General features: G+C 38.7%; 1 protein-coding gene across 4 annotated transcripts in view; it reads right to left on the bottom strand.

The window, feature by feature from the left end:
• LOC112568706 (E3 ubiquitin-protein ligase TTC3-like) overlaps positions 1-14201 on the bottom strand; it is a 38448-nt gene extending 24247 nt beyond the window's left edge. Inside the window, exons 1-15 of one of the 4 annotated variants that reach the window (XM_025246143.1) lie at positions 14084-14201; positions 8620-8895; positions 8143-8308; positions 7585-7672; positions 7010-7143; positions 6108-6187; positions 5049-5122; positions 4479-4579; positions 4270-4332; positions 3537-3591; positions 2674-2812; positions 2353-2374; positions 930-1047; positions 334-414; positions 37-146 (exon numbers count right to left, since the gene is read on the bottom strand). In XM_025246143.1, the coding sequence (XP_025101928.1) occupies positions 37-146; positions 334-414; positions 930-1047; positions 2353-2374; positions 2674-2812; positions 3537-3591; positions 4270-4332; positions 4479-4579; positions 5049-5122; positions 6108-6187; positions 7010-7143; positions 7585-7672; positions 8143-8308; positions 8620-8767 (1379 nt within the window). In that variant the 5' untranslated portion in view covers positions 8768-8895; positions 14084-14201. Of the gene's footprint in view, positions 1-36; positions 147-333; positions 415-929; positions 1048-2352; positions 2377-2673; positions 2813-3536; positions 3592-4269; positions 4333-4478; positions 4580-5048; positions 5123-6107; positions 6188-7009; positions 7144-7584; positions 7673-8142; positions 8309-8619; positions 8896-10652; positions 12100-14083 lie in introns of those variants that run through there. The other 3 variants (XM_025246142.1, XM_025246141.1, XM_025246144.1) reach the window with 3 other exon arrangements.
• Positions 14202-27316: the final 13115 nt, after the last annotated feature.

The following is a 27316-nucleotide window of genomic DNA, read 5'->3' as shown; positions in this document are numbered from 1 at the left end:
CTGGGTTTCTTAATTACATAATGCAGTTAGACCCACCTCCTTTGTGCAACCAACACGCTGCCAAGGCCATAGTAGATCAGGGGAAAGCTGTTTGCAAGTTCTTCTTTATACATGCTGATAAATATATCCAGTGCATCTTGCAGCCTCTGTCAAGTAAAAAAAAAATCATGTGAAACAGCACAAAATTGTACATATTCACATGCTATCATGCATATTTTTCACATGTGCAGGTTATATCAGCACATATGATATTTGACCTCCACACCTGACATTCAGTAAGACTTAAAAAAAATACAAACAACAAAAGAGCAGTGTTAAAGATTAGTCACTTACTGCAGGTGAATCCTCAGAAACTGTAGTGATCCCACAAGCATATCTAAGGGTAGTAACCTCAGTTTTGTCAAGTTTACCCATCTGTGGTACAAAAGACAAAGATACATTGGTGGAGATTTTATAGCAGCAGCAAAAGGCAGGAATTCTGTAACTGTGTCTCTAAAGGCAAACAGATCTGACTCTGCCTGCATAAAGTTTACCAACAGGCCAGATTGACAAATGGTCACAGCTCTTTCACTGACTGTGCCTTTGATGATGTAAGTATATCTTATGCACATTCATGATTTCAGGGTGCTGGTCTCTTTCTGTACAATGACAATCTTTGTGGGTTTGCATTTCAAGAACAAAGGTTATTCATCAGAAATAGTATCTTATACTACACACCAGTTAGCCAACATGGGAGAGAGCTGGGGGAGAAGGAGGATTTGATTAGACATGCCTGAGACTCTCAAATTTTATCTATACCAGGTATATATGACACAATGGCTGGGACTTCTATACCTTCATAAAGAACTGTTGATAAAACAAAACATGCACAGAAGATAAAGACAAGAAATGAAAATTGTGTTGACAGATATACACTTCAATCCACTCACCATATAAGTGCTATTAAGTACAATACTCAAGGCTCCTTGATACTTCTTGTGAGCAGTATGCATGTCGTTTTTCAGGACACATTCCAATGCCTCCTTGGTCAGCAGGTTATACTTGTAGCTGGACACAAGTGCAACACAAGCAGATGTGGTTCAGTACTTATTGTGTATTTTTTTTTACTGACAATTACTTTTAGATTCTCTGCACTTTAATGTGAGCATGTTTGCTAGGGTGGAGGTATCCTTCACAACAGAAACTCTTTATCCAGTACAATGATAAAGAACACACCAAGGCATGTTACAAAAAATCAGCAATACAAAAATAAAAAACAATGCATAAAGACAAAGAGATGCAGGCTTAAACAGAGAGAGAGACAGAAAGAGAAGTCTGCTAATTATGGGAGTTGTTGATTAAAAAGCTAATTTTTGAAGCAGAACTTATTAATGGAAGATTCCAAGTGGCAGCAGGGTTGCTTACACCATGTGTGCTGATGACCTGCACCTGCTCGAGTGGCTGCATTGCAGAGACAGGCAATGATTTCTTTGTTTTTGAGACCAGCGCTCAATGTTTATGCTGTATCTGTGTGTTTGTTTGAGTTTGTTTTTTTTGTTGCTGTTGAGTGCTTTGTGCCAGCAATTGATGGTGGGTAAAGTGCTATATAAATCAACTTTATTTGTTTAAAAGTGTATTCTCCCACCTCCTGGCCCGACACACTGACAAACATCTATGCCACACAGAAATAACAGTCTGTTGAAATGAAACATCAGTGCATGAAAGACTGATCAGTGGAACAGATAGGAAGGACAATACAAACAGGAAAATCATACAGATAACACCACCTGGAGTACATGCAGTGAACTCCAGGATTGTTGAAACTACTAAATATATATTACATCACATCTCTTCTTAACAATCTCTCTAGCTGCCGATAGGTTATCACACTATTTTATTACTGTCATGCCCATGTCTACTCATTTGAACTGCTGAAACACAAAGTAAAATCCCTTCACTTAGCTTGAAGGAAAAGGCAAAGTCAAATGACAAAATGGGCTTAAATTATATACTGATGACCAGAATAGTTTTCAATCACGATTTCAGGTTTCAAATAAAATGTTTACTTAAATTGTGTCTAAAACAAAGCTGCAAATTGATTCCTGCCATGTTTTGTATGGGGAAAAAAAAAGTCAAAGGCTTAAGAAACAATTCAGAACATCCATACCTATTAAACCCAACTTGCCATTATCACTTGTCTTTTGCTATAACACTTATGTCATTTTTGTTTCATGTAGCATACTTAAAACATTCAGATGCTGCTCCTTTTGTTTTCTGTGTCCAGCTATCTGGAACTTTTCTGACCCTTTGTCTTCTTTCAATATTTCTAGCTTTTAATTGGGTTTAAGAACATATTTTTAAATTTATACTTACGGGCTAATTTTTTCATCCAGCGCTGAAAAGAAAATAAGAAAAATTACTCAGGTAGATGCTACTTAAGGTGTAGAATGTGAGCCACAGTTTACCAGTGAATATAGTAACAAGTTCTAATCCACCATTTTCAATACTCCTGAAGACATAGGAACTGCTTTTACCTCTAAGCTAAGAACCACGAGCAAAAATGGGACCTCTAGGTTATCAGTAACCTTTTCATGTCTGTACCTGGTTCTAATGACAAGTCCAGTCTAACCCTTGGGTAACAGTGCCTCTACTTCATGACTACGGCCACAGGTGAAACTACCTAGTCCCACTCACCTTTTTTAATACTCTGTTGCTGCTCCATCATCCTTGTTGCCCTAACATTACCATCCAGCTTCAGTCCCTTTGCATTCCACTTTTCAGCCTCTTCCAGCCGCTGCAGAGCGAAGCAGGCAGCTGACAAGTGGTAGTAATCCTGCAATGCATCGAATTCATGTTCATCTTTATAAGGTTTCAAAGCATAGGGTAATAATGTAGAATTAGTGAAGGGCAAACTGTGTCATGGGTAATAATGCAGAGTTAGGGGTAAACTGTATCACTGGGTTGAAAAGTTAGAGGTAAACTGTCATGAGGCAATAATGCTGAATTAGTGAGGGGTAAACTGTGTCATGTCCTAAACTGTCACCCAGCGGCTTGCATAAAGCTAAAAAAATGTTACAAATTTGTGAATACAAAGCAGACATAATCACAAAGTTCCTTAAGATACACATTAACATACTTAAACAATGTTGGTTGGGACTTCACTCATCTCAAAGCAGTACATTTATTTTATCTTAAACAGGCATCTGCATAATATTAATCTGTCAAAGTTAGCTGTAACTTAATGACACACTTTTATGAATACTGTATTAAGTAAACAAGTTTTTCAAAAAGCACACTTCGTTCCATGCTTTTACCAAATAAACTATGATGTAATTATTTAAACAGTTCAGGGAAAGTATGCCTTCATATTTTGGTTCCATAACTCTTTTTTTTCTCGAGGAATCAAGAGAAGGGCAGCTTATTCAAATGTGCATGCACTTTACAAAAAGAATTCTCACTGAAGGGCACAGGAAGGAGAAATGAAAATGTGACCAGCATTTCCAATGTTTTTCATGAAACATCACTCTGATCTTTAATTACATTAACTTGGCACACACCTCCTGAAATGTCCCATCAAGGAACATGGCCCTCCTGAAATCACAGTAGGCTTCTCTGCAACAACAAAAAAGTGAGCCTTAAACACTACCTGGTAAAAACCTTATCTTAACATTATCTGGTGAAAATAAAAGGTGAGAGTGGAGGTATACATTCAAAAGTTTTCTTTTAACAAAAATATAAACACACATCATATTAACAATCGTATAGAATTCAAGCAGACTGTAGGTCTCGTAATCTTATAATGACAGATTCCAAGGGAATGTCTGTTTCATGAAAAGCAATGCTGTGAAATAAAAAGATAAGCATTCAGAGAATGTACAGTTGTAGCAGGTATGCATGGGTATGTAGTAGGTATGTCCAAAAAACATGATAAGCAAAAGTAGTTAAAACAAAAATGTGTAAATAAATGGGTTTTCACCAGGGAACTAGAATGTATAGACAACCCACTTTCTTTGTCAGTTTAACCCTAATTGTTTTTCATTTTAGAAAGAAATTGTGACATGGTGGACTCTTCCTTCTTTCTTCTAATTACCTTTCAAACTGAAGTACTTGGTTTCTTGTATTTAGTTTTTGCACTTGCATAGAAATCCGCACAAATGTACACTGCTTTTGCTTTAAAATTTTTTTCATTTTTGCTGACAAAGATATAAAAACAACTCCGCAATGAAAGTATAAGATGATGATATCAATTTCATTTGGAAATAATTAAGATGTAAAAATATACCCACTTACCTGAATTTTTGGAGAAAAAAGTATGCTTGACCTCTTTGCCGATACAGATAGCAGAGTGCGAAACTAAAATACAAAACAAAGAATAACTATAAATAGAAAACCATATTAGTAAACACATCCAGAACATTTCACATAAACAAACAAAATCTTTATCTCAGTCATGCAGGTTATAAAATGATTGAATTCTAGTTTGATGCTGTTATACGTACTTGAGGACAAGAGCCTGGGTATAAAAATGGACAGCACGGTCATATTCTCTTTCATTAAATGCTCCATCCCCACTGCTTTTCAGTTCATAGGCCTGCTGATCCTAACAAGTCATTAAAGGACAGTTTTTATTACAAGATACCATACAAGCAGTACTGTTAAATTTACTTTGTAACAATTTTAAAACAATGTTTAAATCATTTATAAAAACAATTTATAACATCCTGCTTTAAACACAATATACAAATTGTACAATTTTACCATAGGCCTCAACAAGTAGACTGTATGTGTGTGTGCACTGCGCGCACACATCCTGCCGGATAGTGTAAGACACAAACCAAAAGAGACTGATATTAAGTGAGAAATAAAGACTGTAGTTCATCTTTGATTAGTGCAACACCAACACTTTGAAATTCATAGCAGCCTGCAGAATGAGTTACTGTATAAAAGAGACTGAATCAGTCACAGCAGTCATGTCCACTTGATACCCAGTCTGTAAAATGATTTGGGTCACATTAGAAAACAGGTATCTAGAGCATTACACAAGTTTATGATTCAGCAAATGTACTTACTTGCTGTCCGAGAGGTGTTAGTTTAATTGCAAGAGTTCTTCCGTCCCTCCCCAGCATAAAAACGTTTTGAGAGACTGTAACAAGAAATCCCATTGGTTGAACAGCAGTATTGCATAGTCTCTCAGATTAACATGAAAAGAAAACAAAGTCTCAAATGCCATCTACTAAACTGCTTTTGGATGTACTGTTCTTCAGACCTGTGTGGCATCTTGTGTTTTTTAACTAAATAATAACCAGGATGGGGAGGGGAGTGGAAATGGTGTTTAATGCCAAGCAACTAAGCAACAATACAGAGGTCTTTTTCCTACCATGATTAACAACCATGAGACAGATTATCCATCAGCCTTCATCACTTTGATTCTCTTACCACCTTTAAGTCTAGACTTAAGATGCATTTTTTTAGAAATATGACTCCACTGTGACCATGAGCATGCATAATGTGTGTTTGTAATTTACAGTGATACCTCGAACGTGTATGCTGTAGAAGTGAGCATGTCTGTTATATGCAAATATGGGTGCATGGTTGTTGATGATTTAGTCTTTGTATGATTTCTGTAAAGCACTCTTAGCAAATCTTTGGAAAGGTGCTACATAAATCATTATTATTATTAAATTTGAGCCCTGGCATGAAATACCAGGCATATCTTGTTTTCCCCCTTGCTGATCAGTCCAGATGACTGAATTTTAGCTATATCTACACATTTGCTTTCAAAATAACTAGTTTTAAAATGCTGTTTTATAACATTCCGTAAATATTAAAGGTATTTAAATTCTATGAAAGTTGAAGTACACAATGCAGGTTTGCTCCTGATCACATGCACACCTCATTAAAAGACATACTTGAGACCCGGAACCAAGCACCCCTCCCCTTCTTTAGACTTCCACCCACAAAATTTCTTATCTATGTAGAGTTCAGTCTAGCAAACACAAAATACATTTACTTATCAGATGAGCACAAAAATCTAAAAATAAAAAGGTAATAAAGTATCAAAAAGATGATACAATTCCACAAAATCAAAATGAAAATCCATCTGTACCAGTGCAAATGTAGATACTCACCAAGTCTGAAAAAGTAGATGAGAAGCATCAATGTCTGACGTGTGTACTTGATCGTTTTTGGCTTTTCCTTGAACTCCTCCCTGGGCAGACAGGGAGTAAATTCATCAGCAGTAAATACACCTTTTGAACTAATGATGGAAAAATATTGCATTCATCCCAACATCAATCTTTTCTTTAGTTTATTATGTAAATCCACGAAGAAGTCTCAAAATGACAACAGTTTTAAGAAGGTGTACAAAGAAGGAAACACTTTTCATCAGCTGAAACAGCTCTCCCATTGCTGAGAGAAAGGTTTAAAGGGCAAGAACTGCATAGCAGTTAATACCCAAAGGTTCTGACACCAATTTTCCCCTTATCTATTGTTTTCTAACTATACAACCTGTGCCAACTGTGTGATCATTGTACTAGCTGCTATGATCAGCTATGTTGCTACAACAAGTGAATCATAATGAGGGATACAAAACATCCTCATTGAGTCAAGTCACTGGGGGTCTCAAGATCCTTCCCCCAATTTGCCTATAGCATTATACTGTGTAACAAGCCTATAATTTCCAAAACTCTATACTGACACCTTTGAGGTAAATATGATTTACTAAAATATTTCTTGTAAAATACAGTCTTTATTGTAAATCTACATGGAAGAGGGTATCTAATGAATTTGAAAATGTGATAAAGCGTGGGGGGAAAAAAACTAATGAGATGCAATTTTTCAATGAATTCTTTTAACAATATTATCGACTGACAAATACGATAATGAAAATGCGAACATAGGTATAAAATATAAATTGTACTTTGGTATATGAGTCCTTTCGTTTGGACAAAACTGTCCACATTACCACATTATTTCTCTGCAGTGTGAGTCTTTTTATCTGAAAGAAGACAGCAACTGTAGTTGAACATACCATGCATCAAGGAAGAAAGGCCAGTGTTTGGCTACTTCAAGGACTCGGTCAACTTCAATCACAGAAGAACAAACGCAGCTACTTTCCATTTCATTAATCATGGCCAAAACCTGCTTCAGCTTGGTTTCATCCTTCTGTAAAAGACAAAACAAATGACATGTCAACAATCTCCGTCATCCTTGCATCAAATGTACAGCAAATGTGTAATACAAAGCGTAGTTTAAGTTAGTATAACCCACACACATGTACATTCACAACATTTTCACCATAGAACATGATGAGCTTGATTTAAATGAATCCCAGTTACAAACAAAAAAATGTTCACTCAAAATTCCCCTTACGCATGTTCAACTCTGCTTCCCACAGTTATATTCTGCTTGCTACAAGGCCCTTCTTTCCCTAGATGAATATGGATGAACATTTGACAAAGCTTGGCAAAGTTTTTAAATAACATTCATATAATTAAGAGCCTTACTCCTCCTATACACTTTGCAGATGGAAATGACTTTACAGCTATAGCTTGATAGCACAGATTTTGTCCATATTGAGTTCATGACCTATCCAGCAATACTCACCAGTATACCAAGATTCTTCTCTATAATGGCAACCAAAATGTCTACAATCTCAAATTCTTCATCCGTCATGCTACCGGTTGACCATTCTCTGAAAAGTTTGCAAATAGATGTGTGAATTAAAAAAAAAAAAAGAAACCTATTTACGACACATTACTGATTTCCAGTCCAAAATGTTTACAGGAAAGAATTATGCTGAGGATAAGTGTTTGAATGAAATTACACAATGAAGATCTTGGAGTCTATATATTAAAAAAGACAGCAACCTAATTATCTTCTTTTACAAGACAAAGACCTGACCTAAGCTGGTAGCAGCAATACACCTGCTTATTACAATTTTCTCTTCCTACTTTGCTCCAAAATATTTCTGTCCCTGCTCAACAGAAAATTAAAAATTTGTAAATGACAATGAAAAATGATCAATCAGAACAATAGAATCCTTGCAAATGGCTTGGAAGCCTCCTAGCCTATCCAACTGTTCATAAAAAAAAGGCACATTTTGCTTTAAGTTACAGATTCTGTGTAATCTTGTTTGGGTCTGGCAACACATGCTTTCCTCACCTGCCATCATTAAGCACGTGGGTGTGATGGAGTGCTTTAATCCATATAGTAGAAGTAAAAGCTCCAGTACCTAGCAGAAAAAGCCCCAAGGCTTCTGTGCGGATTTCTTTTGACTCTCCCTGAAGAAACTCTGGGCTTTGACTTACCCAGTGCTGTACATACCTCACTGCAGACAAACAAATGAAACAATAAACACATGACCCCTGTAAACAATATACAAACACATGACCCTTGTAAACAATATATACACACATGACCACTGTAAACAAGAAACATCTGTTAAGCTTTCTTTCCCACAGCACACCCCACCCACGCACTCCACACAAAGCCCTAAAGCTTTAGCTTCTAGAGGTAAGGTTTAACATTATCTTGTGACTGACAGTAAAATGCTGTGAAATAATACAACTAAGGTATAAGAACTCAATTCATATTGTACTTTAAGGCCCAGAATAAGGCTCAAGAGTGCCCACCACTTACAATGCTCTTCCTGAAAGTAATCATCCTCATCATCATCGTTGTCATCATTATCACAGTCACCATTCTCTTCTAACACCTCCTCTTCTTCCTCATCCTCCTCAGTGGAATCGTCAGGAGGGGCGAGGTCTGGAAGATCATCAGGATTCATCTTTGCTTGTATCTGAAGTGGACTTTCCTTGGTACTAACACTACTGTTATCCAGGTTATTTGAGTCCAAATGGATAACTGAAGGGACAAGAGGCCCTTGACTGCTTGGATCAAAGGAAGAGGTCACACCTGCATCGATAAAAAGAGGAAAAAGAAACAACTTTTTGCAGCTTAGAATTTTCTAGTTCATCTACCAAATTAACTTGTTTTTGTGACTAAATAAGGATCTTCACTCATAAAGCTTGAAAGGTTGATGTCTTTACTGTTGAACGATTTCTTTATTTAGGAAAAACAAAACTGTGTGGGAACTAAAATGGGGAAATTTTAGAGATAACATTCAAAAAATGAATTTGTATGCTAAACATGAAAAGATAGCCACTGACAGTACTATTTACTGTAAAAAGTCTCTTTGTGGTAGGGTTATAAGCAGATGAAGTGTCAAAGTGCAGCACCAGCTACAACTAGTAAGATGCAACCTTGACTTCCACTAGCAACATAAAATTACACTCTTCTGCTGATTCACTCAAGAGCTCCAAAGCAAAGTGGTCTACTCACTGTAGAATTTGAGTGTTTGTTCTGTCAGTTAAACAATACACTCTCTGTTAAGTTACAATCATAAACAGAACTTGACGGATATCTAAATACAACACCAAACCATCTTCATGAATACCTATATGTGTACGTGGGTGTGCAAGTGTTAACGAGGTGTGTGTGTGTGTGGGCATGTTATATGTACATATGCACATGCAAGTGTGCATATACAAGGGACAGTCAACTGAATGCACACAAAGCCTTACAAGCTTAACAAAACATAAAAAGCCTCATAATTTTGAGCTTAGCAAATAAACAAAAATAGTTTAAATCACACAGTTCTATTCTGCAGTTTCTAGTGAGGTACCCTACAGCTTCTACCAGGAAAGCTTAAGGCATGCTTGTTATTCAAGGCTTAGCATGTTAAGGCATGATTGTTATTAAGGCTTAGAATGCAAGTTCAAAAGACCAACTTTCCAATTTAATCAAGAGTGATATCTTGCCCCTTTTGATAAAAACTTTGGTGGTTTTCTTTTTTCAATCGGAAAAACTGTTCATATCAGTATGAAGTTATGCCAGCCTTCTAAAAACTTTCCTAGACATTATAAACGAACACCTACAATACCTTTACATTTTTATAATTATGAAAAATTCTTTCCCCATCTTTAGACTTTCAAAACTACATGTGAGCCCTATAATGGTTATTTCCTAGTACTGCATCATCACCCAGCATGACAGTGGATTTCCATTCAGCAGTTTTTGTTGAAAAGGTTTCAAATAACTGAGGTTCATACATGTCCCCAAATATATACAAAACAAGACATTAATGTCTAACACTTAAGGATATATACATGTAGCAGGCTATTCAACTGAACTATCATTTTAACTGTTTCATAAGTCACATCCATCTAGAGCCACAGTTGAAGCCAAGGTAAGTTACTGCCTCGGGGCATAATGAAACCCCAAGGAAACCTTGTCTCTGTAGGTGCAAAGTAGGGGCAAGTCCCCTACCCAAAGGTATGTTACTTTAATTAAGTCATGGCATAGATCTTTGCCGCCACTTCAAAAATATGGTCCAAGAGGTAAAGCAAAACTACAGAGAGACTGGTTCTCATTTTCCCATGGGGCAACAACTTACTCTTGGTGCATAACTATTGCCCCAGGTAATTTTGAATTCAGATGATTTCTTTGATTAAAACTCTGTCTCTCTCTCACACACACACACACACAATCTCTTTGGCAAGTTATTACACCATCTTTAATTAGCTGCAAAAGCACCATATGTAAAATCAATAATACTGTCTACTTTTCTATAATTATGAATCACCCCAATAATATTCAAATGATGTTCCTACCTTTCACCATTCTCATCAATTATTGCCGTCTGATAACCCTACGCATCCTTCCTCGAGAGCAGACAAGCGATATCTGACAACGTTTATACAGTACTGAATAGTCTAACACAAACTAAGATCAGATCCAAAAAAAGCAACAAAGAACACATTCAAATTTAACGGACGTCAGTGACAACCAACGAGGTGTAATATCGGGAATTTCCTATCCTTCCATTTCCCCTGCACTCCATAGCGTCGTTCTAAATTTAGCAACGACCTTTCTCTGCATACCTAAAACCTTTAGTGTCTATGATTAGACTGAGATATGTATGGACATGCTTCAACTAACGACTGTGAGTAGCGGGCACAAAATGGAGACCAAAAAATCAAGAAAGCAAGCAAGCGTAGGCCCACTTTGTATGGCCATCTATTGTTGCGGGTATTTCCAATCTTACTGACAGTTGACGATAGTTTCCCTGAAATGCGGGAGCTCGGGTTACGGCCCCCACACTTCCTTCCATCTGTTGTCACAAGTTTCGCATAAAAAGAAATTCGCAGACTCGCAGTGTGTTAAACACAACATTTTTATTCTCTTCCCATTTACTGTAGAAGCGGTTTGTCCGACTGCAATAACGAGCTAATGATTTCAGATTTTCCTTCTAGGATTGAAATTCTGGTATTGAAATTTCATTGACCATTTGACGGAGATCCAAACTACCATGATAATGTATCTTTACTCCTGACTGTGTGTTAAATGTCTGTATGAGAATGTATGCCTGCCCTTGTGAGCAAAAAAAAATTTCTGTCTTGGATCTCCTCGACAGACCATAAAGTCTGATTTGATTTGGCTTTAGGTGGTAAGGTGAAAGTAAACACCCAACAGTTTAACAAACACTCAGAGTTTAGTGATGCAGTGTGGTTTTCCAATCTTGAAACACTCAAAACTGATGATAAAGGGACTGCCAAGAAGATCCAGAATAGATACAGACTTCTACCACGAATGATCTTGCACATGAGCCAAAACAATAGTCCACAAACAAACATATACATCAACTTTCATGAGCTGGCTCCACCACCTAAGGACACAAATACATACAGGAAGTACAATATGCAACATGCTCCTACATTTTTGCCAGTAGAAAAAAATGTAGTAGACTGTCTGCATTTGTTGTAAATGCACTGTGCCTCAACACTTTGAAGATGTAGCATTTCATGGTACAGATTATGATACTCCTGCTGATGTCAGCACTGGCAAAGGACCAGAAATCACAGAAGTGTGTCAAGAACTGGTGTCAGGTCTTATGGATTATGGCAATCTAAGCTATACATGTGATATGACATTAATCAACTCCCAGAACACTGATCCTAGCACAGTTTCTACACAGGCAGGCTTGCCCATTCAAAAGTAAAGCATGACCAGAGCAAACAGGCAGAGAGAAACAATAAATAACAGAAAAAATAACTAACAGTGAGACAAAAACCAAACCTTACAAAAACAAAGTCTGGTGCAGAGTAGGGTTTCAGACAATCTGCTCACAGAATATTGTCATGCAGGTCTTAGACATGCAAAGTTTGGTAACTATATTAATGTCCTCAATCATATAATAAACAGAATATATATCTTAACACCTTTTAATGTTTACTGAATACCATGATGCAAAGTTTGCTAGTTGCAGACTGTTCATAAACAAAAAAAGGAACATAGTACTGCTTTGCTGGAACTTCTGCAAAAATCTATATAACTGTTAATAACAGCATTATTCTGTAAAAAAAGTCACACCAGTCAAATACATCCCAAACATACCAGTACCACAGTATAAAAGACTTCAGTCACAATAACGATAGTTTATTTAGCAGCAGCAATAGTAGAAATAAATAATATTTTATTATATTATAGACATATACACTACTTGTTTAGCTTTTCATTTCCTCTCAAAATGTAGCTTCTTCTTTGCAAAGATAGTAGATTTTAGAAAGTTAGACTTTTTGATCTCTAATCTTTTCATTGTCTTAATAGTCAGGCATAGTCCCTAGCTGTCACAGAATATACTTGTTACTAACACATCAGCCTCTCTTTCACAACATCCCTGCATTTTGCGTCCAATTTATTTTCTCTAGTGTCTCACATAAGATTAGTAAAAGTGATTTTCCTCATGACCAAGAACTGGGAAAAGACATGTCCCAGGCACACTTACTTTCATAATTACTGAGCTTTCACCATGTGTAGAGCTGTGAAGGGCAGCTGTGACCTTCCCCTACCCATAAAAGGACCTCACTACACTGCCCAGAAGCAACAAATTAAAAGGCACCACAATTTTAAAGCCTGCTTTTATTATAGTGCACAAGACATGTTGAACCATTTGCTAGTCACTGCCTCTACAGTCACACACAGCAGACCTTAAACACCTTCCTCTCTCTTTGCTCATAACACCATAGTAACATAGGTGAATACAAAGCTATAAAGATTTATGATATTTGTTTTCATTTTTAACTGCTGGCTTATACACTGGATAAATGACCCTGAGATTTTTAATATATATTAATCTGTACATAAGCATAAAAAAAAAATGATCAGAAAGTAACTGAAATCCCAACTTTAAACTCTAAAAAATTAAATGCATCATTTCTACTTAGGGGAATTCAAAACAGTTCCAGAATGGCAGCTCTTAGTAGTCTATCCTACATTTCTCACTAAGGGCCTAATCCAACCTACATGTGAAATTCAATATCTTTTAATGAACTAAATTAACCTACTCATTTTAAAAATAATTTTGGACAGAGGTTCTCTTCAGGTTAGGTCACAAAGTCTTAAATATAAATATGACAGTATTTTATCCATTCTTGTGACAACTAAATTTTCCCTCCCCACACACACACATTAAATACACAACATCTACTTTGCCTGTAATTACTAATATTAAATAATGACTGCAGCTAATAAAAAAAGGAAACACTGTTGAAGAAGGCCAGTGTTTACATCAATTTGCTGCATATATTCTGTAAGGAAATGTGTTGTTTGAATATTACCGCTACTGTCAGCAACGCTAATTTCCACACACTCTTCTATCTTTACTGACAGCCTGTCCAAAAATGGTTTCTATTGGTTACGTCTGCAGAATCACGAGTATGTTTCGATTAGTTACTTGAAGTTACTCTTCGCCACCACAAACCTCATTAAAGACAAATTTTACTGTATAGAAAACAATTAAATAACAGAAGCAAACAGAATAAAATGTGATTTACAACTTGCAATATTTAGCTGTGTTTTACAACACAGTCTTTGTTTTTATAATACTTTCCTGGTTGCCCGCGTACTGGATAATCCAGGTGTTGGTGCACTAGTCTCGAACCACAACAAGTAAACAGCTTCAAGGCACCAGCTCTCAAGCCTGAATTATAATCCATTAAACGATGCTGCTTCAAGAATGAGCTGAAACTGAATAAACGGTTACCTTATAGTTACTAAGTGGACAGTTTACGTGTGTTGCTGGCACTTTGTGCTGTACGTCAACCTGCTCGTGACAGGCACATCATGGCGAAGCTGCCTAAGCGGGAAAAGGGAGACTATTACATTTGGTGTGTAAAATATGGTCTGCATTATGATCTCCCTTGTTCCACCACCCACTTCCTATGTCGAACTTTCAATTAATAAAAGCTTTCATTATTGTATAATTACCCGACCCATGGATCCGTCAACAAAAAATAGACTCAGAAAGCTTGATAAAACGCTCCCACGCAGATGTAATATGCACCTATGGCAGATGTTTGTGTTAGCATTATTATTAATAGACTAGGGATTTGAAGTGACTTTTTATTGGTATTGGATCGAGTGGGCAGTAGAAATTGACTCTTGATTGCATCTTGTCGGTTCTAGATATTTCTTTTCCTGTGATGATCTGTGTATTTTTTATTTTGTATATTTTATTCTGCTTAGTTGCCAAGACTGTCTTTGTTCCGCTGCCTCAGTAACATATTGATGAAAGCGCACTGACTACCAAGGACTGGTTTGGCGAGAAGACCTCGACATTTAAAAGGTGTGATTTTTATGTATGTGCCTTATTTATTATTGGCAAACATGAAACAGTCTACGAAGCATGAGTACATCATTCTTGAGGATATCACTGAAACTATATATGAGCTAGAACTGCTTTAATTATCTGCACTCATCCCCCCCTCCCACAGTGCGAATTAAATCGCCTTTATGTGAAACATTTTTACCTTTCAAACACACATAAAAAAAAACTGCAATCCATCCGAACAGGCCAACAACCATGAACCAGCAGCCACGATACAAATTTAATGGCGACCACGAAAAACGCATGAATTTCGCTTTAATACTTTTTACATTTTGTGCATCTCTCGAACTAACAAAGAAATCTCACAGCACAAGCGCAGTGTTAATCGTTCTGTTATTCAAATGCTGTCGCTATCAAGAGGGGAAAAAAAACCTTGGAATAAACGATCGTTTGTGTACATGCAAATAGGAACAATGTATAAAAAAAAGTAAAGTTCACGCATGCGCACTTTCCCATTATTAAAATGCTGCAACAAAGGTCTTTGTTTCCAGCCACGTCTATTGATTCTAATAATTAAACAACCCCCAACTCATGCCTGCTCTGCACTTCAGAACCTTCTAGATACGGGCGCGTGTGTTCTAGAGATTTATGTCTATACCTTTAAATCAATTCCTAACAGACAGCTTCCAGCGTTTTCTTGTTGCTGTTGTCGAAAGGCGCATAGTATATGTAAAAGAGTTGCTTTGTCATCTCGCAAACATTCATCATGGATGTGTAATACAAGTTCTTGCATTCCAGACCAGACCCAGTGGTAGGCCAATGCTGCGCCGTGGGCGAAAGACAATAAGTGCTGTGCCCCGCCCTACCTCAGCCAAAATTACAACACATTCAGCAACTAATTTATTTGTTCTGCATGGTCACCAAACTATTTTAAATTTTTGCTGTGTGAAGCTGCCAAGTCATATAAGCCCACAATAATAATAATTTATATAGCGCCTTTCTAAAGATTTGCTCATACACAGAGTAAATCATTAACAGCCATGCACCCATATTCGCACATAACAGACACGCACTCCTTCTCGCCAAGTAAATTAAAGACACATGTCCTTACTGCATTAAGCGGCCGTTCAAGGCAAGGTTTTCCATTTGCACACTACTTCGAATATATGAAAAAACACAAAGAAATGGGAGAGGAGGGAGGAAGAGCTGGAAAAGGAAAGAGAGGAGAACAAAAGGCGAGAAATACAGACATAAGTTCCAATCTTTAATGCCAGTAAATTTTTTATTTGTTTATAGCAGTAGTTCAGATGGAGAACTGAAGACTGGAGTTCCTCGATCGATCGTCTTTGATATGTTTTCAGCTATCTTTATAGCAAGAGTTGAAACTATATAGCTTCCACATCTGTTTCTCTCATTACTTTTGCTGTCTTTTATATATATATATTCAATTATTTTCAATGTTTTTTAATCGCAGATCAGTTGGAATGTGTTGAACAGCGCGACATATTTCTGTCACTGGGAAATTTTAAGCATGGTTTAATGAAGCTGTGCCTAGAAATGTGAAAATAAATTGTATGCACTTGTAAATGTATTAATCGTGATCAGCAATCCTGTACACAATGCCCTAACATCATTCGTCACTGTGAAAAAAGAAAAATAAAACAACAAAACCACAGACCATCTCCAAGTCCCCCTCAGTTCCAGTTTAAACAATCAACATCAAAAGAAGAATTTCAGGCAATGAAAACTTCTCGTGTCGAGGACTGTTGCCACCTACCCTTCCCCCCAAAAAGGAAAATAGAAACGAAGAACAAATAACCAAGCAAAAGATTTTGTACAATAAAAGTCTGTTATTGACTTTAAGAATTGTATCTTGGTTCCGGTATTAAACTGCTAACGTGTTTGCCGAGACCTGACAGCATATAGTACTTCTCGAGAGACTGAGTTGGGCTCGGCAGACAACCAGCAGTCTAGAGATATATGCTTCCGTGGTTTACCTGTAGATGGGTAAGACGTAAGGTCACTATAACTATAATGTAAGTCATGCTCCGAAACACACAGATGAAAAATGTTAAAAAGTTACTTACGCAGCTACAGACTCCAACTATACAGCGAACGCAATTTGTAAACAACCTTTGGTATTCTGATAGCAATGAATTTTCTTAAAAGATGTGTAGCAAGGATGGTGGAGGATATATATATATATGCTTTGTTTCAGAACATGACTTCATGGCATCACTGTAGATTCCTGAAGTAAGGTGGACAAGCGTTATGTGTTCTACTAGACTGTGCAGAGTGCCTGGGCCTTGCCAGGTATCAAACAATGTGCACGTGTGTTACTTATCCACTGATGCACTGTGAGAGACTGCTGGTTGCTGTGACCGAGAAACGTTAGAGTGCAAGTTGAGCTGTCTACTCTCCGCCTGCGAGTCGCTTGGCTCGCGCTGCCCTGCCTGCCCCGGAATGTTTACACAGCCGACTGTACTCGGCCTAAGACGAACACAGTACAGTCTCCCCCCTGCAGGTGTGTACGTGTGAGTACAGCACAGTGCAACTCTCTAGCCTCAGCCAGTCGTCTGCCACCCGTGCTGAGAAGCCAGCAGGGTCACGAGAGGTTAATGACACCAGCCGTCAGGTCGATGCAGGTAAGGATGTCATTCGAATTCCATTGCATTGTCTGCTGGGTTCCGACAGGCTCGGATGTGGTCACAGTGACAGGGCAGACTCAAACAGACTCGATGCACTCGTAGGTTTAATAAAACAGCTCAGGCGACCGACATATACAGTGATGCACTGACCGAATTTTACGACATTCAAACAGTTTACGGTAACGCGATGGTAGTAGCCTTTCATACACTGACGTACGCTGAGTTGGTAGATGTGCCAGCTGCAGTATCGTGCACAGTTATTAAATGCTTTTTTTTTGCCTGAAGCATTTTTCTTAAAAATTTTTGTAAATAAAATTTATTCAGGTATTATGTGCAAGAAATATTACCGGTGATGTAATATTGACCCAATACACTCAAGCTAATGTGTGTATGTTCACGCGCACACACACGAACACACTTGAATATACATGTATACACACACACACGTGCAAGCGAACACACTTGAATCCACACACCACACAACTACACAGTGTGTCCACACAGACACACACGTACCTCTGCCTGCTGAGTCAAGAAGCTCACGAGGCTAACTCATGGACTGTTGAGTAGTTTATTTAAACGAGGGTTCATAACCACAGTCCCAGACGCAGATGTTTTCTGGTATTGCTGACCATAGGGTGGGGTTGTTGTTTGGTTTTTTACTTATAGTTGGTTGGTTCGTCTGCTTTTTTCCCCCAAACACTTGACACATATATAAGTATATATACTAGCTTGCACATACTGTCTCACTCAACCAACGAACACACGTGCAACCTCATCCCCCAGACGACACATATACAGTCAGACTGCATGCGTGCACCCAGCAGATTGCACATGTCTTCACTTTGGATTCTGTTTTTTTTTTTTTTTAAGATCACGTGATTTTTGTTTGTGTTTGCTCTGTTTCAGCTGTAGTCCTCGTCAACACATGTTTCTGTGTTCTCTGTCGCCTGTCACTTCCTTGTGCTAATTCTCTCAGTATTTTCCGGTCAAAACTAAAATAAAGCTGCACTGCGCGCGGGAGAGTTTCATTTAGTCAGAGGCGACACGAATCCCACCCATCCACAACTACACATACATCTTGTTAAATAAAGGTGATGCACATTCGGTCTACATATATATATATAGTTCTCGTGAATTTCCAACCTTTCTGGACTTTAAAAAAATGTCAGGTTAAATCCGGTTGATTTTTTTATTATAAGCTTTAAAATATGTATAGTATATAATTTCCCCTTTTCTTTGTTTGAACTACTTTGCCTTTTTATTTAAATATTTTGTTGCTTTTTTTCAGAGTTTTCCTGGTTTAAACAATGGGTCGTTTTTTGTTTTCCATCTTTGAATTCTATGTCGCTTTCTGTTACCTATGTTTGAATTTTGTTGAGTTTTTCTTCTGTCGAAATCCGAGCTCTTTTCCTTTTCTCCAATTTGAACTGTTCTGCTGTCTGTTCTAAAGGTCTGAACTGCACCACGTGACCCCTGTCGAGTTAAGAGGTGAGAGGTGTCTAAGGCGTTTAAAGCCAAACAAGGCCCCGGGGCCTGACGGACTGAGGGGATCAGTTCTAAAAACTTGTTCGCAACAACTCGCACCCATGCTCACCGCTCTTAGCCTGTTTCTAAACATCCCCTTTGTACCCCGCGTCTGGCGATCCTCTACCATTGTACCCATTCCCAAAAAACCCAATGCTAAGGAAAAACAAAGATTTTAGACCTGTTGCGCTGACACAGTCATAGCCAAGTGTTTTGAAAGGATAATATGCAATAGACTTTAGCGGCTGTTTCTGAGCGTCTAGACCCCATGCAGTTGCGTACAGGGCTAAGAGAGGGTGGAAGATGCTACATTAACACCCTAGACACAGTTTCAAACCACCTAGACAAAGCAGGAACGTCCATCAGAGTACTTTTTATGGATTTCTCTTCAGCATTCAAACACATTGGCAGACACACATTCTCATTCAACGCCTAGTAGACTTAGAAGTTAGTCATTCACTAATCGCTGGATTCATCAGTTTTTGAGTAACAGACCACGAGAGGTAAATGTTAAAGGGCACCTATCCATGAACTGATATGAATACAGGAGTTGCCACAAGTGTTTCTATCTCCAGTATTATTCTCTGTATACACAAATGAGATGCAAATAAATAACGGAATTCTCTGTTTAGTTAAATATGCAGACGACATGGCACTGATTGGTCACCTGAGAGATGAGAAATCTTTGGCCCACTTATACCACACAGTGCAGCCCTTTGCGAGTGGTTCAAAAGCAGCTACCTAGAACTAAATGTTTGGAAAAACAAAAGAACTAGTTATAGATCAGAGGAAAGAAAAGAAATGTCCACTCCATTAGTAACGGAAAATGAAGAGGTTGAAGGGGTGACAACATTCAAATATCTTGAACAGTAATAGACGATAGTTTGAATTTCACTGAACCTTGTAGGGACAGTGCATAAGAAGCACAACAACGGCTATATCTGATTAGGAAAGCTTCGTAGTTTTAATGTAGCGAACACATCTGAGATGTCTATCGTGCGCTGTAGAAAGCGTAATTACATTTAATATGTGTCTTGGTATGGCCAGACAGCTGACAACCAAGAACAAACTGAGGCGCGTCATAAGCACAGCCAGCAAGATCGTAGGCTCACAACAGCTAAGCCTTTCCCACCTGTACGATTCAGCCCTTGTCCGGAAAGCAACACAAATCATGCTTGACCCCACCCATCCACTCAACCCCCGCTTCGAGCCTATGCCCTCAGGACGGAGATTGAGAGTCCCTCTTGTGAAAAAGAACGTTTACAGGAGGTCATTCATCCCATTGGCCATCCTTGCTGTCAACAAACAGAAGACTAGTAGTGTTACACACAATGGGTAATCCCATCTCTGTTACTAGCCGTCATTATGTAGTCATGGAACTGATGTATTGTCCACTGATGTATTGTCCACTGATGTATTGTCCTTGATGAGGGCGTGTTTGTGTGTGTGTGTGCTCACTTCTGTCATTTTTTATTGCTGATGTTATTGTGATGTCTTTGATTTTTTACTCTGACCTGCTTGCATGCTGGAAACAAAATCTCCTTTCTGAACAATAAGTAATCTTATCTTATCTTATCTTAAAAAAAAAAAAGACTGCGGATAACAACGTGCCGATCCTACGCAAGGAGTTCTACGCCTTCTGGAAGGCCGCCTGAATGGAAGCAACTTCGTGGACGAGTCGGCCATCGTCTTGCTTCTAGACAATCGACCACGAGGAAGGTCACCCTGACCCGGGTCTTCTATTGCATTGGAGAACGGCGCCCGCGCGGAACTACGATGATCGACTGGTTCTCGAGAGCAGTTCATCCAGACCGCCTCGAAAATCAGCAACATGTTTTCTATACCTATGAATTATTTCCTTTGAAACTCACAGCGACGGTTGATCTCGGTTCTCAAGACTTAAAGGAAACTGGAAAAAGAAGTTAGTGGAGGACATGAAGTTCGTCGAGTGTACAAAAGGAAAGTTTGACGACACAGCGAGGAAAAACTGTGAAAAAAGGGGATGCGCAACTGCAAGAAGTCGGTTGGCAGGGTACGAGGCAGAGACCGGGACTGGCTCTTCTTGATGACAGATCCTCAGCACCCGGAGGGCAAAAGCACCAGGCGGAGACGTACGCAAGTCGGCACTACAAGCGTCTGCGAGTCATTTTTGAAGGTCCGCCATGAGCGCCGAGACCAGCAGGCACCGGAATTGACGGAAGAGAAACCGATGACCGATGCAGGCACTCGATCGTGCCCTCGGTACAGGAGGAAAAAAGGCAGACTCGGCGCGTCAAGTTCTTATGCGAGGATAGTTGTTCCTAACTTTTTTTCCCTTTCCTCTTTCCTTTCTTATTCGATAGTGCGTCTTTTTCTTTTTTGAGTCGTTGCTCCGTTTTTGTCTGTTTGCAGCATAGGTTGACAGACATCGATATAATACGTGGTGAAAAGTAAAATCTCGAGTATATATTTTCTACGCTGACTGTGTCGTCTGTTAGTCCACACAAGTCCCTTTCATTTTGCACATGCACAATGATCACTTGCCTTTCTTAAATTATATGAATCTCGATGACCATTTCTTTTGAACGAGTTCCGCTTCTCTTCGTTTATTTGTGTTGTGAAGGAAGGTGAGTATATCAGTTCAGTGGACATCTTCACTAGCACACTACACGCACACACACCGTTTGCTAGTCTTGCCAACAGGAAACTACCTCTTTGACAAGTGTTAACATGTAGAGCATCGAGTTTGGGGTACGTCAGACGATCCTTCTGGAAGTATAATCACGAGATCGAACAAACTTCTGTACAGTATCGGACAGAGTAGCTAGGAACTGTTAACTATTACGATTTGATTTACTCGAAGTTAAGTAGCATAGGCAATCTTAATACTAGCTGAGACACGTCACTGATACTAGCACGTCCGACAGTGCCCAATTTATTTATAAGAACACAATATTGGGTAACTCTCCTATTACCGTAACATTCCTTTTCATAATTTCGAATTTTCTAGGTTTTTCTGCTTCCAAATTTCATAACCCTCTTGCACTCGAATACTCCCACGTGACTCTTTGTGTTTATTTCCAGCTTGTACAGAAGAGTTGTTTACGGTAAACGTTGTTAACCTCAGCTAAGCGCACTCTTCCCCTTCCTTCCTAGCTTCACGAATCCCTCATAAAACATCCCTCTACCAAACACCACATCCTCCACCGCTTAGCATATTATTGGGTTATTTAATTGGGGTAGAATAATGGGAATGTACAAAGGTCTGATCGTGAAGTGACTGATGCATCAACTTTATTGTGTGGTGTGTGAATGATGTGACTTGAGTGTGATTGTTGTATTTGAATGACTTTTTGATAGCTGTGAATGGAATGATTTGTATTGATGTGAAACAAATGATGTTGACTTTTGTGTGAATGTGACTTGCTTGAATGCTGATGTGAGTGCAAACTGTGAATTGTTGTGAAGAAAATTGTGATTGTAATCGTTTATGTGTTTGATGTTTGTGTTTCTTGAAATTGTCTGATGTGATGTGCTTGAAAAAATTTTTGAACAATGAAAATTCGTTGAAAAAATCACGTGGACTGTATATTCGCTGTATAGTCGGGCGGCGCGCCTTACGTTCATCTTTTCTCCTTCATCAGTAAACCGAGTCCGCCTTGCTGGCCTGAATGATGAATTGTGATATTGAGATGGCTGGATCTGTATCCTGGTGTGATGTTTGAAATGATTGAACATTGATTGTTGAAGAGGATGAGATACTTCATGTGAAAGGATGGATTCTGATAATTATTTGCATATGTTTTTTGATTGACAAGAAATGTTTTGAAAAGTGGTGACTGAAATTGATTGGATGACGTTTGTTGAGTTGATGAGGGAGAAATCGATCAGCTTGGCTGAGAATTGATGTAAACTGTGTGAATTTCATGGATTTACCTCGTTTGTTAATGGAGAGCTTGGGTGGACACTTGTCAGGTCATCTTCTGTTCTTTATTTTGGGTATATTTGCGCTTCTCTTTGTATTAATCGCGTGATTATTTTCCATCCAGATTCTTATTGCGAACTTTTTTTTTATTTATTGTGTGTACTTTTGTATTTTTTTCTTACTAACTTTATTCTTGCTATTGATTTCCTCACCTTTTACCGCTTCGTTTAATTGACACACTCAGGTTATACGCTTGTCTTTGATCAAACGTTATAGTAGCAACAGGTGGGCTTGTTTACAGGTTTTTATGTACAGAAGCTGGATTGCATGAGGGAATCTTCCATCTGAAAATGAATATGTCGTAACTTTACTGACTGTAATGAACCTTTATATGTATGGCTAAGGAAAGGAGATACGAACGTTTTTATTCCAGACGTGTTGCTATTTTTATTTTACTTATTTGTTTTTGCTGTTTTATTTTGCGTCTCGTGCTATATTTCAGAAAGCCAAAGAGACTTAGCGTTGGAATATTGCTTTACATTACATCTTCGGAAACAGATGACCTGTACTCTGAGGTACTGCACACTTCAAAATACATGATAAGAAATCGCACATATATTTTAAACTTTGTTTTTCTATAGCAGCACAAAATATTCAAATATCAAAAATATTCTATGGAAAATCAAGTGCTTTGTGATTTTTACAGAAGTCTGCACGGTGTATGTCTGTGAATGAAAGGATAAAGCGTGCTTTCATTACTCATCTCAACTCTCAACCCTCATACACCAAACACTCCTTCGTCAGTCATTTAAAAGTCCATGGATCTTATGTCTTAATTAAACTAGAACTGAACACCGTCTGAGCATCAGGACAAAATTCGCTACTGGACGAGGTGTCTCTGTACAGAAATTGCGTCTCGTCCATGCTACCTGTATATTCTCTGTTGCAAGACATACACAGACAAAGGATGAACACAACACACAGTATTTCCTAAAGCAATCTAGATTGTCTCTTGTTACAGGCTTGACTATCAAATTCTATACCTTACAGTTTTACCAAGTACTGAGCAGGTTGTAAAACACTGGTCTCATCTCTCATTCCTCCCCCACCTTCCAGTGTAAATTTCAAAGTTGACCCTTCTGTCGTTCGTTTATCCGTCCGTTCATTCGCTCGCTCTGTCCAGCTCTATTACCATGTTAGTGGAGGTGATTGAGGTCTGTTGCGACTGTCGATGCTTTGTTCGTGTTGCGCTAAATGTCGCGCCATTTCCCTCGACAAATGAGGTGAGCGCCGCTCACTCGTCAGCTCTGACGACGTTGGACAGCAATGTCAACACCTACAGCTCCAACTCCATTAGCGGCGTCGCATCCTACGTTTCCCTGAAATGCTGACTAACATTTTTACCTGGATTAGCTTGGTACGCAACGCTTTCTACACCTTCCTGTTCGTGTGAAGATCAGGTGGAAGTTTTAATAAAAAAAAAAAAAAAAAAATAAAAACGTGAAACGTGTCCCAAGATTACCAAGTGTAATGCTATGTCTGACTGTCTTGTATGCTTGTACAGTCGGCCTCATCATTCGTGCAAGTCATTTTCGCGTTTTCATTTCTCTGGTTTGCGATCAGCAATTAAATATAATCGTCTTCAGCATCCACACGCTTTTCGCTCACTTCCTTCCTCCTCACTTACCTAACTGCCTGTCTTTCCCTTTCACATAAGAAACTCTCACAAATTTGTTCTGCGTATAGAGCCTTGAGTTGAAATATTCTTCTATGGAACGTATTTTTTTTATCTACGTAACATAAAAGAGCGGGGGAAAATAATATGAGAAATAAACATGCACTCGAGCAAGGTACTCCAATCATAGAGGAATTTTACACCGAGTTAGCAACTAAACCTATATCACAGCAAAGCAGCCGGACCTGTAAACAAACTCCATATGCAGAAAAAGAACAGCGTGCCCGAGGCGAGATCTGAATCCACGACAGCTAATCCTCATAGTAATGGTTAAAAATGCTCATCTTTGAGCCTTATATACCATCAGACATGATTATGTATATAAAACATGATATCGTGAAAAAATTAGTGGTAGAAGGTTAGATTTTGCATAACTACTGTGCGTCACACCACTCATCGCTATACTCTTATTTCAAGGTTGTCTGCAAAAACTAAACACAAACGTTTATTACTTGACAATTATGGCGCCGTGATATACTCAGGAGTGCATCGGCTTCTCAAGATCGATATTTGAATTCAATCACGATCAACGAATAGTTTATTTAATTTTCATTACTCAGGATTGTTTCTGGGTGGTGTGTGTGGGTAGAGGGGGTGCTCTTTAGGGAAGTTATGGGATGGAGTGACTGCTCGTTGCCAAGAGAGCGCAGACGTCCTCAAACACAGACAGGCTGACTGTGTCACTGCATGCACGCCCTCTAGCAATCACAAGATTCAAAAGAATAAAAGTAAATAACTATTTCAGCGGCTTGATCCCAGATGATTTTACACAGTGCAAGCTTATTTTAGCTTTCAATCCGTTGACAACTTCTCTTATCACGGAGTCTAATGGTCTCATTACTATCACCGAATCAACTGACTAAATTCAGTGAGAAAACTAATTCAGCCAAAAACCAGTTTGATAGTTTTATATAAGTAAATGAGATACGCAAGGGTGGTGTATAAATTTGTTTTTTCCTTGTATTTGTTACAGAAAAAAATGTAGGCGAAACAGGTTCAGTTCTGCGCAGTTTGGTCTTTTCAGGAGCTGTAGTTATGAAGAGAGAGTAAAACTTTTTTTCCGAGGCAAAATGAGGAACTTGGGGAAAAGTATTTTAGTTACTAAATTATAAAGCTGTGACCAAACCTTGTAGACACTACTTCATGATTCTTTGCCCTATTGACCTTTGTCACCACTTTATAACTACTGCTTCAGGGGTAAAACAATATCTGCGGGATCTGGTGATTTTTGTAACTTTGAAAACAAGACGAGTCCCATGGCAACGACTACTCTGTCTTCATAACTACCGAACCTGGAGATTGAAGGTTTTGCCTCTAAAATGTCTTCGAAATAATGATCAAGTTTGTAAAAGATGTGTGTGAAAACCACAGGAAACCATTAGTTGCAGAACCCTATCACACAAAATAATAATACTTGAAATCTTTCACATATGTCTTTGCGAACATGCAACCATATACACTGATCCATGATTCTGTTCCTGTGGACGCATGCTTCGTTTGTGATAGCCTTCAATATAAAAAGGAATAATCATAACTTGCCATCTTCTTTTTTGTTCCACCCTTCACCCCATTTCCACTGACTCATTCTTTTAATGAGATCGGTGGATTACTAACCCTTTCAATAGCTGTATTCATTTCCCGTCTCCCCGTCAATATTTTACTGTTGCAAGCAGATTATTCTATGGAAACAAACTCAAACAGCAAGAAATAAAAATGACAGAATAATCTCGCGCACACGAATTTGTTTTTTCAGTTTTGACCAAAAAAAAAAAAAAAAAAAAAAGTCTCCCTCTTCTCTTCCAGTCCCAGTCTGTGCATGGGCGTGTTCTGTTTTGGTTGCTAGTCGACAAACACCATGGCAACAGACCGTTCAACGCTGGTGGTCAGTGAGGTCGAAGCCCGCCTCTGGCTGAAGCGCGGTAATTTATACGAGTCTCGGATTCTAGGTGACGGGTGGTCAGTACGAACGGTCTGTAAATGTACTCTTTGCCATGGGAGGAACCACTGAGGACAACACTCTTCTTGTCCTTGTCGTGACAGCTGTCGCCGGTAGGTTTATTTGTTTATTTATGTTTTTTCCTTATTACTTCGGATAGATATTTCGATAAATATCTCTCTCTGGATGACTGTTTTTAAGAGTATTTATATCTGTACCCTTCCAGTGGCTGTTTTGCGAAGTAGCTATGTTAAAGATACCTTCTTCTGTCTTCCAGGGGCTGTTTTATGGAGTACCTATGTTTTAAGATAGCTTTGTCTCCTGTTTTAGTAGTATTCTGAAGAGTATGATTTCTATTATTTTCCAGTGGCTCTTTTGTGATCTGTGTCATGCATTCTGTTCAGTTCCACTCACCTGCGCACTCAACTTCCGGATCCCCACCATCAAGCACGACAGCCTTGTCATCGTAAAGGTGGACAATTCGAGTTACGAGCTCAGCGTTAACCTCACTTGCGAGCCCTGGGACAAAGGGTGAGTCTTGCACCTGACAGGTGGGGAGGAAATCCTGCATCAGCGGTAATGAGACCTTAGAGTTATTTCACAGACAAGAAGCGTGGCGGGGTAAGAGACTACCCGCCAACCTCCTACCCTAACAATACAGAATGCTGTAGACACATGGGTCCCATGGTGAAAGTATGGATCCCATATTCTCTCTATGGGATCCCTATGTTTCTGGCATTCTGTGTTAGGGTAGGAGGCTGGCGGATGGTCCAAGGTTTTGTGTACTGTTCACAGTTGTAGCTAGAGGTGCCTTTCAATGGCGGTCATTAAGACAATTCATGCAAATTTCAAGCCGTTTTGTCTAGTATTATCCAGGATATAGAAAAATGTCCGTCTACCGCAAATGACCATCTTCCCT

This window comes from Pomacea canaliculata, linkage group LG7 (assembly GCF_003073045.1).
Source record: "Pomacea canaliculata isolate SZHN2017 linkage group LG7, ASM307304v1, whole genome shotgun sequence".
Taxonomy (NCBI): Eukaryota; Metazoa; Mollusca; class Gastropoda; order Architaenioglossa; family Ampullariidae; genus Pomacea; species Pomacea canaliculata.
The sequence above is the reverse complement of the archived record's forward strand: the minus strand, read 5'-3'. Positions and strand labels throughout refer to the sequence as shown.